Source organism: Rhinopithecus bieti, unplaced genomic scaffold (assembly GCF_001698545.2).
Source record: "Rhinopithecus bieti isolate Rb0 unplaced genomic scaffold, ASM169854v2 scaffold_39746, whole genome shotgun sequence".
In the NCBI taxonomy this organism is placed as follows: Eukaryota; Metazoa; Chordata; class Mammalia; order Primates; family Cercopithecidae; genus Rhinopithecus; species Rhinopithecus bieti.
Window position 1 is genome coordinate 1,810,903 of NW_016816960.1, and position 13,106 is coordinate 1,824,008.

At 44.7% G+C, this 13,106-nt stretch overlaps 1 protein-coding gene across 1 annotated transcript; it reads right to left on the minus strand.

Annotated features, from left to right (window-relative positions):
* Positions 1 to 619: 619 nt before the first annotated feature.
* On the minus strand, positions 620 to 4,394 carry CRIPTO (cripto, EGF-CFC family member). The gene is made up of 6 exons (XM_017855763.1): positions 4,239 to 4,394; positions 2,788 to 2,840; positions 2,569 to 2,703; positions 2,083 to 2,197; positions 1,876 to 1,985; positions 620 to 825 (listed from the first exon to the last, which is right to left on the minus strand). Exons 1-6 carry the CDS (start codon positions 4,256 to 4,258, stop codon positions 710 to 712), a joined length of 549 nt encoding a protein of 182 aa, XP_017711252.1. The 5' UTR covers positions 4,259 to 4,394; the 3' UTR covers positions 620 to 709.
* Between the last annotated feature and the right edge of the window lie 8,712 nt (positions 4,395 to 13,106).

A 13,106-nucleotide genomic window follows, 5' to 3' on the forward strand; every position in this document is an offset into this window, starting at 1 on the left:
CCCAGCTACTTGGGAGGCTGAGGCAGGAGAATTGCTTGAACCCGGGATGCAGAGGTTGCGGTGAACTGAGATTACGCCATTGCACTCCAGCCTGGGTGACAGAGTGAGACTCCATCTCAAAAAAAAAGAACCACTGGACTTGGGCAAAATGGAGATATTGCTGACTTTCTTTTTTTCTTTTTTTTTTGAGACGGAGTCTCACTCTGTCGCCCAGGCTGGAGTGCAGTGGCGCGATCTCGGCTCACTGCAAGCTGCCTCTCAGGTTCACACCATTCTCCTGCCTCAGTCTCCCGAGTACCTGGGACTGTATACAGGTGCCTGCCACCACGCCTGGCTAATTTTTTGTATTTTTAGTAGAGACGGGGTTTCACAGTGTTAGCCAGGATGGTCTCGATCTCCTGACCTCGTGATCTGCCCACCTTGGTCTCCCAAAGTGCTGGGATTACAGGCGTGAGCCACCGCTCCCGGCCGATATGGCTGACTTTCTCTTGAAAAAAGAAGTAGTTTTTTGGGAGAAGGCAGGGCAAAGAGGTAAGAAGTAGTCAGTTCTGTAAGGAAACGTTAGAGACCATTTTGGAAATGTATTCATTATTTTAAGGCAACTAACAAATGATCATCTTTCAGTTAGGACATTGTAGCAGCCGCCTTTACTGGTCATGAAATTTGCATGATATCTAAAATTATATTTCTGGAAATAGGTCAATGTCGATTAATAGTAACTTTGTATAGAAAGGCAGATGCCAGCTAGCATAAAAGCGGTATGTGCAGATGGTGGTAGTTCTGGAGTCCTGGAAGCCACAAGGTGCTCATCCATCACAAGGCCATCTGGAAGGCAGGGATGCTTGGTCATTAAAGGAAACCTCTCTGGCAGTTCATCCTGCTGCCCACAAACGTGGCATATCTACACGCCTACTGTGAACCTGCTCTTCTCAGGACACTTACATTGGAACCTAGCCCAGTGGTGATGCCTTCACTTGCAGGGATGAGCAGAGCCTGATTAGGTTCTGATGGGTCCCATGTTCTGGGAAGAGAACATGGTCCCTACATATCCAATCATTCAACCCACACTTATCAAACACCTATCCTGAGTCTGACACCCAGGATACAAATTGGCAAAGACACAATCCCTGTCTGGATTGGGGAATTCCTTCCTGTTCTCAGTGAAATGTTTGCTTTCATTTACTTCCTGGACTTGAATATTTTCCATTTCTAACATCTCCAAGCCCAAAACTATAATAGGTCTCTAAACTTGGGGGGCCCTAGAAACCTGGCTCAGGCTGGGGTGGAGAGAGGACCGTCACCTCTTTTTCTCTCCAGGTGTTGCCCTTCTTTTCATTGTTTTCCTCAAATTAGTAAAAATCAATAAGGTGAAAGGGTTCTGTGACCAGTCATGGTAAGGTATGGTAAAGTATGGGGAGAGAGTTACTAGGGACTATTAGGACCCTGGAATTTCCTAAAGGACTAGCAAGGGGCCAAGCCTCTGATAGAATTTGCTGTTGGGGTGGACTCCAAATGAGCTGCCCATCCTGGTTTGGGTCCTCCTGCCCAAAGGGAAAGGAACACCAGAGAACATCTCTTGGTTAAACAAGAGACCAAGACTTGTTTATTTTCCTCAATAGAAGTTCAGACCACAAAATGTCAAATAGACTTGAAATACATCTCCATCTGAAAGGCAGCAGGACTAGCCAGGTTTCCGAGGAAATAAATATCAAAGAAGCCAAGGCAACTATCTCATCAAGAGTCTGTGATGCTTTTATAAGCAGAACTTTGGTTGCTAGGCTCTAGCAAGCCAAGAGGTACAAGAAGAGCCTGCTAACTAAGCACCCCCCCAAGGCAACTTCAAAGGGCAAAAGCAAGAGGAGAACCTCAGCTTACCACAGCCAGGTAGAAATGCCTGAGGAAAGCAGCGGAGCTGGCCGTGCCAGCATTTACACAGGGAACACTTCTTGGGCAGCCAGGTGTCATGGGGCACAGACCCACAGTTCCTGAGAATGAACAGGTAAGGCGATAGCCATGGGTCTGAAATTTCCACTTCCCTTTCCCTCTTCTCTCCACGGCTCCCCACCCCTCTGAATGGCTTACTCTTTGCGCACATCGTGCTCACAGTTTCGTCCGTAGAAGGAGGGGGGGCAGGCACAAAAGGACCCCAGCATGCAGGTTCCCCCATTCAGGCAGCAGGTTCTGTTTAACTCCTTACCTGAAAGGTAAGAACAGATGACTGAGGGTGTAGGGATGGAAAAGTGCAAGGGCAATTCCTGTAAGCGAAGGTTAATGCAACACTAATGTGTTGTCCCACAGAATAAGACTGCGCCTTTGAGCAGAAGTCATTTTCATGCATAGGCCAGTGGTGGTTCTGGGGTTCCCCAGCGTGAAGTGGACTTGGGTGAGGAAAACTGCGCTCTAGGGAAGTAAAATACACAATCCCTGTCTCAATTTCAAAACCAAAAGCAGTCCAGCACCTGCCCAGTTCCAGAACCAGGTGCCCTTTTAGGTGAAAGAGTGTTGGAAAGATATTCAGGAGACACATGAAGGGCCAGGGCAGAAGCATCGAAGCCAGGCAGTTCTTACTGTTCTGTATCCCCATGGGCGACACACGCTGGGAAGACCGAGGCCGAATCGCAGGCTCCTCCTGGGGCCGAATGCTGTCATCTCTGAAGGCCAGGTCTCCCCGAGATGGATGTGCAAATTCCCCATGGCTCAGCCCTTAACGACAAAATCAGGTCATGGAGTCTGTATTTCAGGCCACATAAAAATTGTGAGTGATCAAAGGAACAAAAGGTCTCTCACCAGCAGCTAATCCCAGTTCAAAGGCTTTAGAAATGGCCATGATCCAAATCACACTAGGAAGAGGAAGTCAGACATGAGTTAGCAAAACAAAGGAAATAAAGCCTTACAAGTTAACACCTGGGTCCTCCCATCACAAGGGCAAGACCACAGATCACTCAAGAGAAATTGTAGAGCGCCACCTTTCTTTCTTTAATGGCCAATTCATGTAACAAGGAAAAATGTTGAAAAAAAAGTCACCAATATCCAAGTCTTTTTAATATATTTTATTATTTCTTAGGCCCTGTCCTCACATAAGTACCTAATTTTAAGTAGGTATATGTCTTTTATCTTTTATTTCACATATTTTTTCTCCTGCATACAGTTTTCATACAATGATTTAAAAATGGCTACATCCCATGTTACTGATGAATCACATTTTACAAACTACTTTATTTTTTGAGATGGAGTTTCGCTTTTTCACCCAGGCTGGAGTGCAATGGTGCGATCTCAGCTCAATGCAACCTCCGCCTCAAGCGATTCTCCTGCCTCAGCCTCTGGAGTAGCTGGGATTACAGGTGTCTGACACCTGTAATCCTAATTTTTGTATTTTTAGTAGAGACGGGTTTCACCATGTTGGCCAGGTTGGTCTCAAACTCCTGACCTCAGGTGATCCACCCGCCTTAGCCTCCCAAAGTGCTGGGATTACAGGCGTGAGCCACCGCGCCCGGCCAAACTATTTATTTATTTATATATATTTTTTGAGACGGAGTCTGGCTCTGTTGCCCAGGCTGGAGTGCAGTGGCCAGATCTCAGCTCACTGCAAGCTCTGCCTCCCAGGTTCACACCATTCTCCTGCCTCAGCCTCCGGAGTAGCTGGGACTACAGGCGCCCGCCACCTCGCCTGGCTAGTTTTTTGTATTTTTTAGTAGAGACGGGGTTTCACTGTGTTAGCCAGGATGGTCTCGATCTCCTGACCTCGTGATGCGCCCGTCTCGGCCTCCCAAAATGCTGGGACTACAGGCTTGAGCCACCGCGCCCGGCCCCGGCCAAACTATTTTAACCAATCATTTAAAAGGTTTTTAGGTAAAAAAATGTGGGTTTTTTTTTTTCTGCTATTATCTTAATGGTTTTGCAAGTATCGTATCTGCTTATACCTTTAATCTTTTCAGAAGATTTTAAATTTGGTTGTAGCATCGACCTTTGTTTATACAAGAATAAAGAAACACTATTTCATAGACAGAGTCATTAACATAAAATGAAAATTAACATTAACAGGAAAATGTTAAAAGCCAACGGCAAAGTTAGAAGTAACAGTGTGAAATTCCAGGTCTTTCAGGAAAAAGAGCAGTGCTGTTGGCAGCACTTTTAAGGCTTAAGCAAGAGAAAAATCAAATGACTGGTGTAGAACATTATTTCCTAAACTGGCAATCTCTAGCAACCAAAAAAAGCTCACATTCAAGATTAGCTCATACCTGTAAGAGAAGCGGGCCATCTTCCTGCAGTCCGTAGCTTTTAGCAATTAGGCGGGAAAGAAGGCGTTAGCATCGCTTTAATTCAGAGTCATTGCCAAAACAGCCAAAGGAAAACATTCATCTCCTAAAGCGAAAATGGCAATTTAAGAAGAAAATGAGAAATATGCGTTCCCCATAAGGTCGTAGCGGAAGCAGGAGCAAGATGTCCAGGGGAAACTGGAGGGCTTTCGGCTTAGTACGTTTAGACCTTGAGCTGGAGACTCAGCCTTTCCGGGGATTCTCCTTCTTCAACAACAAATCCCAGTCGGGACGGGGAGACCCTTCAGGTGGGCGGGACGCCCACCAGCATGACAATAGCCCACATGCGGGGAGAGGAGTCTTGTAAAACTGTGGTTAACTAGCCCTAATATCTCTCTCATTAGTTGCAGGCTAAAATGATCAGATGTACTCTGGGCGGGGAGGGGGGGGGGCGGGTAGAAAGAAAGAAAGAAAAATCAGTTTCTCTAATCAAGTTGGTGATTCCAGGTTGGAGGGGTGGTGGAAAGTAATTGCTTTAATTAGGAAAACCTGAAAATGTATGGGTCTCAAGGCGTCTGATATTTTATTTTATTTCAGGAAGTTTTATTTCCTGAAATTTGCTTCCACCTTTGTTTTTCCGGGAGTTTTGAGCCCCGTACTCCCCCTAGGGGATACCCGGGTGTCCAAGAAAGGGGTGCTCTCCGCCCGAGGAGCTAGGTGAGTGTCGGGGGAAGACTAGGAAGCTTGAAACTGAGATAGAAGTTCAGGGTCAGGAGGGGTTCCTTGGGGACTCCAGACTTGAAGTGCAAATTCCAGGCGGACCTGAATTCCTGAAAGGACGCGGGAGCCAGCGCCAGGTGCCCGGGGGAGGGGAGGGGCGGCCAGGGGCGCAGCCACTGGGGCTCTGCAGTGGGAGTGCCGGCCTGTTCCAGGAAAAAGTTCTAGAACCACGGCAGTCCGGCATGGGAGGCCGTTTCAGTCGCCAATCACGGGAATTTATCTCAGCCGTCAGCGCCCACAGTGCGACCTCTTCCAGCCCCTCGCCGTCCTGGCCCCACGACACCGGGAGTTACCCCCGGACTCTGATGTGCCGTTCGCAGGGGTAAACGTGTTTATTGAGTGGCTCCATTAAGCTCCAGACGCCCCGATGGAGAGGCGCGTCTATAGGCCAGAGCTGCCTCCCCTAACATTTCAATCCTCCGGGTAATAACCGTGTGTTACTAAATACGCCCAAAGTCGTTAGTAGTTTCTAAATCGCATTTAATTCCAATTTCTAAAGGAAAACCTGATGGTTACTTAATATTGCCAGGCACACAAATGTGAAGCTTTTATTAGATAGTTGTTTCTATCCATCTCTGTTTATTGGATTTAGGCCTCGGCAGAAAGAATTGGTAGCATCCGAGGCCATTTCAGCGTCAGTGCCTACCCGTGTGGATGCCATGGATCCACAGGTGCTGGGAAGAGGTGCTATTTACTTCTACACATGATCTTGGGAGAAGTAAACGTAAAATAATTTGTACTGGGGGAGTGAGGCCCCATCCAGTCAAGGGTGGGATGCAGTAACATTTCCAACTCCACAGCAGTTGACTATTTCATTCCTGCTGTGCTTCACCTCCTACCTGTGTGGTCTTTTCAGGTGAAACGCTTCAAGTACCATGCTGAGATTCACAGGGGACAGGGGAACATGGCCTGAAGCTCTAGGAGGCCGGAGGTGGGGGAGGGCTCTGCAAAGGAGAAGGCTAGCCCTGGAGCTGCAAGGAGGTGTAAAGATGTTACTCAGTGCGGTACATTTGTAAGGTAGCTTGTGCACCACAGTCCTTACCAGTCCAAGGTGCTAAGTAGATAAGTAGCGCCCACAATATTAGTCTCACTTTATGGACAAGACAACTAGTTCTATTTGGGGATTTGAATATCTTGTCTTTAGAGACTGGGCAGGCCTGTGGCAGAACTGGCAACAGAACACACCCCTGCGTTGCTATTTCCTTATCTAAAGCTCTTGTGGAATTTTTAGAGCTTAAATAGGACCCCTGGAAATCACTGCATTTTCGGAGGAAGTAACTGAGGTCTCCAGTCTGGCGATGTTGGCATTGATGGGACCAGAATCCCAGGACACCAGCTTTTCAGCCACACAAAATCCCTTCTCTAAGGACCAGAACCCCCTGAAGAGATCCCCATTCTCCATAGGTACCGACGGCAGAGGAAGCCAAGTGGATCCAGGGTAGTCAGAGCCTGAGCCAGGTTTTGGGATGGGGGGTGGGGAGAAGGGGAAGGGAAGGGCTGTGGTGGTTAAGAGAGGTTAGATATTTGCTGTTGGGCTGGAGATGTAAGGGCTATTTAACAGGTATTTGATGTCTACTGCTGGGCTGCCTGTAGACTGGAGCTTGGCTCTGGAGAAACAGCTGTGAGGAGTGACCCTACTGTGAGGCTGGAGAGGAAGAACAGTAATTGTTGATTCTAATTGTACTAACTGCAAAAAGTTGTTGCCGCCTCCAGCTGGGGGAATTGAATGACTACCCTAGGATGGCCACTGGTCACCTCTGCTTGGTCACTGTTGGAACTGGGCTGCTGGCCAGCCTCCAGGCCAATGAATGCTTTGTGTCAAAAGGTCAGGCCTAGGATTGGGAAGTGCTGTGCAATGGGGGTTCCCCAATCACAGGCAGCCTATCTCATCCCTTACTAAAGACACCGAGAACAGAAAGTAAAAAACAATGCTCTTGGTTTGACCATTTCTTGGTACTTCCCTTGAGACACTGTGTATTAAAAACTGGGGCAGAATTGTGTTTAAAAATCACACAAATAAGCCTTTGACTTAAAACCATCTAAACAAGAATGGTGGAATGACATACATCATAATCAAAGGACAGACTTCCTGTGTCTGCCTAAAATTCAAGGAAGAAAATAAACTTGGAGAATGGGATCAATTTTAGCTATCAAAAGCCAATTCGACCTTGTTTAAATGGTTGAGAACACATAGAACTAAATTCCAACCAAAGAGTTAACAGAGGAACGCCATTTCTGCAGTACAATGACAGTATTTCAAGGTTAAAAGCCTCCTTTTATCATAGGGCACTTAGGTCTTACCTCTGTCATTGTTTCCTTGAACATCCAGGCAGGCCAGAAGATGGGAGAGAGCAGAGGGGGTGGGGGAGTTCTGAATATATATGTACCCTCCAGCTGAGGAATGTCAGGGCCTCTAATTTCATCAAGCTTAGCGCCCAACAGCTTCTGTTAACACCTGAGCTACACTCCTGCGGAAGCATTATCCACCTAGTGTGTCCTGGCCACACTTCATTAACAAGTTAATGACTTTCTGTTTTCACTGGCAAACTTACAAATTCCAACTAGAAACCTATTCTGTATTTGCCACAGGTCTCTGTGTGGGACATAAAAGGACAGATTCCTGCATTCAAAAATCTGCAATTTCAGTGAGGAAGATGTGCTCAAGCGAGTCATTTTACAGCCATATTGTTACATAAATGGCGTAAGAGGAAGGGAGAAGGGCTTAAGAGAGGACTTCATTTTTTTCTGTGAGCCATGGGGGCTGTATCATATTTCTTCCCATGTAGACATACTATACATGATTTTATCAATGAATAGACATGACATGTTTCCACGTTTTGTGGTGAACTTCCTTGTACGTATATCTTGCTGAACTCTTGAAAGCATATTCCTCTTGCAAATTTCTAGCACTGGAATTGCTTGGTTAAAGGGTGGATGCTTCCAAATTATTTTCCAAGAAGCCTGCCCCTCCTCCCTCTCCCTTGAGTTGGTATTGAGAGCTCACCTCTCAAGTACTTACCAACTCTGGCTGCAGCAAACATCTTAAGTTTTGCTAATACAGTATGTGAAAAGTAGTATTTCATTGTTGCTTAGATTTACATTGTGTCCATTGTTGCTTGGATTTACATTGTGTCCTGTGGTTATTGGGTGTTTGTATTTCATTTTCTATGACCTGGCTGGTCCTTCTTACAGAGCACTTGAACTGGCTTCTTAGAGACTCAGCCCAAATGTCATCTGCTCTGGGAAGTCCTTGCTGAGACCATCCTCCCTACTACAGCTTCCAGCTGATCTGAGAGCCCTGTCCTGGCACCCACTGACCCCGGAGTTTATCTTGTCATCACTGTATTTTTTTTTTTAGATGGAGTTTCACTCTTGTTGCCCAGACTGGAGTGCAATGGCGTGATCTCGGCTCACCCCAACCTCCGCCTCCCTGGTTCAGGCGATTCTCCTGCCAAGTAGCTGGGATTACAGGCATGCACCACCATGCCCGGCTAATTTTGTATTTTTAGTAGAGACGGGGTTTTACCATGTTGGCCAGGCTGGTTTCAAACTCCCAACCTCAGGCAATCTGCCCGCCTCGGCCTCCCAAAGTGCTGGGATTACAGGTGTGAGCCACCTTGCCCGTGTAAGGTGTATTGTAAATTGCTTGTTTTTTTTTTTTTGGTCTTTCACCAACTCTTCCCCCTATCCTTTATTCCCTTGGAGTGAGAGGTCCAGAAATCCGGTCTTCCAGAAACCTCAGCTTCTCCAACCTCTAGTGAAGTGTTTACCTGTGCTGGTTTTCTTTTGGCTTAGTCTTTCTCCACCAGCCACGTCTGTGACAGAGATATATTAAATCTCAGCCCTATTTTCTAAAATGGGGGTGGGGCAAGGGCAAGGTCCTTGAGAAACCTTGAGAAACCTTGAGAAACACCACAGGAAAACCACTTGTTTCCCCAATCCCGATCCTAGAAATAAAACAAAGAATACCCTCTTCCCCTAGCAAAGAAGGAAAAAAAGACAAATCTGAAATATGTAACCCAAACCACCACTGATATTCTGGGCTGAATTCTGGGCAACTTATTAAGAGTATTTAACACATATAAGACAAGATAATTTTGATGTGCTTATTGGGAACCATGTAAGACTATGGAAAATCTGATTTAACCTTTTTTTTTTTTTTGAGATGGAGTTTCACTCTTGATGCTCAGGCTAGAGTGCAATGGCGCAATCTCGGCTCACTGCAACCTCTGCTTCCCAGGTTTAAGCAATTCTCCTGCCTCAGCCTCCCAGGTAGCTGGGATTACAGGTGTGTGCCACCATGCCCAGCTAATTTTGTATTTTTAGTAGAGACGGGGTTTCACCATGTTGGCCAGGCTGATCTCAAACTCCTGACCTCAGGCAATCTGCCTGCCTTGGCCTCCCAAAGTGCTGGGATTATAGGCATAAGCCACCGCCCCCAGCCCTGACTTAGACTTTTAGACATAGCTATAATTTAGAATTCTTTTACACCAAAATCTTAATTTTTTTAATTAAATTCAACAAATATTTACTGATCAGCTATCTGTGCTTAGCACGATGAGGTAGACAGAGATTTCCCAGGTAGGGCTCCTGCTCCCATCTCCCCTGCCCTGAGATAAGACAAGCCCAGTAATGTAAACGAAATGCCATTTTAGTGTGATCCATAAGCTGCTGATGGTGAGGAGGCAGTCACTTCCTAGTTTCCTACCAACCAAGTCAAGGCCATTTGGCCCCAGCAGACAGATGGACAGACAGACTCCCAGGAGTTAGACTTGGGAGGCAAGCTGGGGTCTCACTCAGTTTTCATGACCTGGACAATCTCATTTAAAAGTGCTTCTTAAGCCGGTGCAGTAGTTCATGCCTGTAATCCCAGCACTTTGGGAGGCCGAGGCAGACAGATCATCTGAGGTCAGGAGTTTGAGACCAGCCTGACCAACATTCAGAAACCCTGTCTCTGCTAAAAACACAAAATTAGCCAGGCGTGGTGGCAGGCACCTGTAATCCCAGCTACTCAGGAGTCTGAGGCGGGAGAATGGCTTGAAACCGGGAGGCAGAGGTTGTGGTGAGCTGAGATCACGCCATTGCACTCCAGCCTGGGCAACAAGAGTGAAACTCCATCTCAAAGAAAAAATAAAAAATGTGCTTCTTACATGGTGAATCTTGTATTTGATCACATACAGCTCTTAATGACCATTTTATTTTTTTGAGATGGAGTCTTGCTTTATTGCCCAGGCTGTAGTGCAGTGGTGCCATCTTGGCTTACTGCAGCCTCTATCTGCTGCTGGGTTCAAGTGATTTTCAAGCCTCAGCCTCCCGAGTAGCTGGGACTACAGGCATGCGCCACCACGCCTGGCTAATTTTTTCCTTTTCTTTCTTTCTTTTTTTTTTTTGAGATGGAGTCTCGCTCTTGTCTCCCAGGCTGGAGTGCTATGACACAATCTCAGCTCACTGCAACCTTCATCTCCCAGGTTCAAATGATTCTCCTCCCTCAGCCTCCTGAGTAGCTGGGATTACAGGTGACTGCCACCATGCCCAGCTAATTTTTTATGTTTTTAGTGGAGACAGAGTTTCACTACATTGGCCAGGCTGGTCTTGAACTCCTGACCTCAGGTGATCCACCTGACTCGGCCTCCCAAAGTGCTGGGATTACAGGCCTGAGACACCATGCGCAGTCCTACTTTGATTTTTAGATCCCACAAATAAGTGAGAACATGGGATGTTTGTCTTTCAGTGCCTGGCTTATTTCACTTAACAAAATCATCTCCAGTTTCATCCATATCGTTGCAAATGACTGGATCTCATTCTTTTTTATGGCTGAATAGTATTCCATTGTGTATATGTACCACATTTTCATTATTCATTTATCTGCTGATGGACACTTAAGTTGCTTTCAAATCTTAGTTATTGTAAACAGCGCTGCAACAAACAGGAATGCAGATATCTCTCTGATATACTGATTTCCTTTCTTTTGCATATATACCCAGCAGTGGAATTGCTGGTTCATATGGTAGCTCAATTTTTAGTTTTTTGAGGAGTTTCTAAACTGTTCTCCATAGTGGTTGTACTAATTTGCATTCTTACTAACAGTGTGCAAGGGTTCCCTTTCTCCACATCCTTGCCAGCATTGTTATGGCCTGTCTTTTAGATATAAGCCATTTTAACTGAGTTGAGATGATATCTTATTGTAGTTTTGATTTGCATTTCTCTGATGATCAGTGATGTTTAGCATCCTTTCATATGCCTGTGTGCCATTTGTATGTCTTGTTTTGAGGAATGTCTATTTAAATCTTTTGCCCAGCTTTTTTGATCAGATTGTTAGATTTTTTTCCTATAGAGTTGTTTGAGCTCCTTATATATTCTTATTATTAATCTCTTGTCAGATGGATAGTTTGCAAATATTTTCTCCCATTCTGTGAGTTTTCTCTTCACTTTGTTGATTTTATCCTTTGCTGTGCAGAAGCTTTTTAACTTGATGTAATCCCATTTGTCCATTTTTGCTTTGGTTGCCTGTGTTTGTGGGGTATTTGTGTGGTTGTGGCCTGTGGTTGTGGTGTTGCCCAGACCAAGGTCTTGGGGATTTTGCCCAATGTTTTCTTGTAGTAGTTTCATAGTTTGAAGTCTTAGATTTAAGTCTTTAATCCATTTTGATTTGATTTTTGTATGTGGTGAGAGATAGGGGTCTAATTTCATTCTTTTGCATATGGATATTCTGTTTTCCCAGCAGCTTTTATTGAAGAGACTGTTCTTTTCCCTAATGTATATTCTTGGTACTTTTGTCAAAAAAGAGTTCTTTGTAGGTGTGTGGATTTGTTTCTGGGTTCTCTATTCTGTTCCATTGGTCTATGTGTCTGTTTTTATGCCAGTACCATGCTGTTTTGGTTACTATAGCTCTGTGGTATAATTTGAAGTCAGATAATGTGATTCCTCCAGTTTTGTTCTTTTTGCTTAGGGTAGCTTTGGCTATTCTGGGTCTTTTGTGGTTTCATATACATTTTAGAATTTCTTTTTTCTATTTCTGTGAAAAATGTCCAGTATTTTGATAGGGATTGCATTGAATCTGTAGATGGCTTAGGGTAGTGTGGACATTTTAGCAATATTGATTCTTCCAACACATGAACACGGAATGTTTTTCCATTTTTTGGTATTTTCTTCAATTTCCTTCATCAGTGTCTTACAGTTTTCATTATAGAGATATTTCACTTCTTTGGTTAAGTTAATTCCTAGGTATGTAATTTAAGTGTGGTTATTGTACATGGAATTACTTTTTAAATTTCATTTTCATATTGTTCACTGTTGGCATATAGAAATGCTACTGACTCTTTTTTTGTTTGAGACAGGGTTTCTGTTTCCCAGGCTGGAGTGCAATGGCACAATCTCGGTTCACTGCAACTTCTGACTCTTGGGCTCAGATTATCCTCCTACCTCAGCTTCCCAAGCAGCTGGGACTACAGGTGTACACCACCATGCCTGGCTAATTTTTATATTTTTTTGTAGAGATGGAGTTTTGCCATGTTGCCCAGGCTGGTCTCAAACTCCTAAGCTCAAGCAATCCATTTGCCCTGGCCTCCCAAAGTGCTGGGATTATAGGTGTGAGCCACTGTGCCCAGCCTGCTGCTGGTTTTTGTATGTTGATTTTGTCTCTTGCAACTTTACTGAATTTGTTGATCAGTTCTAATAGTTTTCTTGTGGAGTCTTTAGGTTTTTCCAAATATAAGACCATATCGTTAGCAAACAGATAATTTAACTTCTTCCTTTCCAGTTTGGATGCCCTTTATATCTTTCTCTTGTTTGATTGCTCTAGCTAGGACTTCCAGTTCTATATTGAATAACAGTGGTGACAGTGGGCATCCTTGCTGTGCTCCAGATGTTAGAAAAAAGACTTTCCACATTCAGTAAGATATCAGCTGTGGATCTGTCATATATGGCTTTTATTATGTTGAGGTATGTTCCTTCAATACCCAGTTTTTTTGAGGGTTTTTATCATAAGGGAATGTTAAATTTTATCCAATGCTTTTTCAGCATCAATTAAAATGATCATATGATTTTTTTTTTTTTTTTTTTTTTGAGACG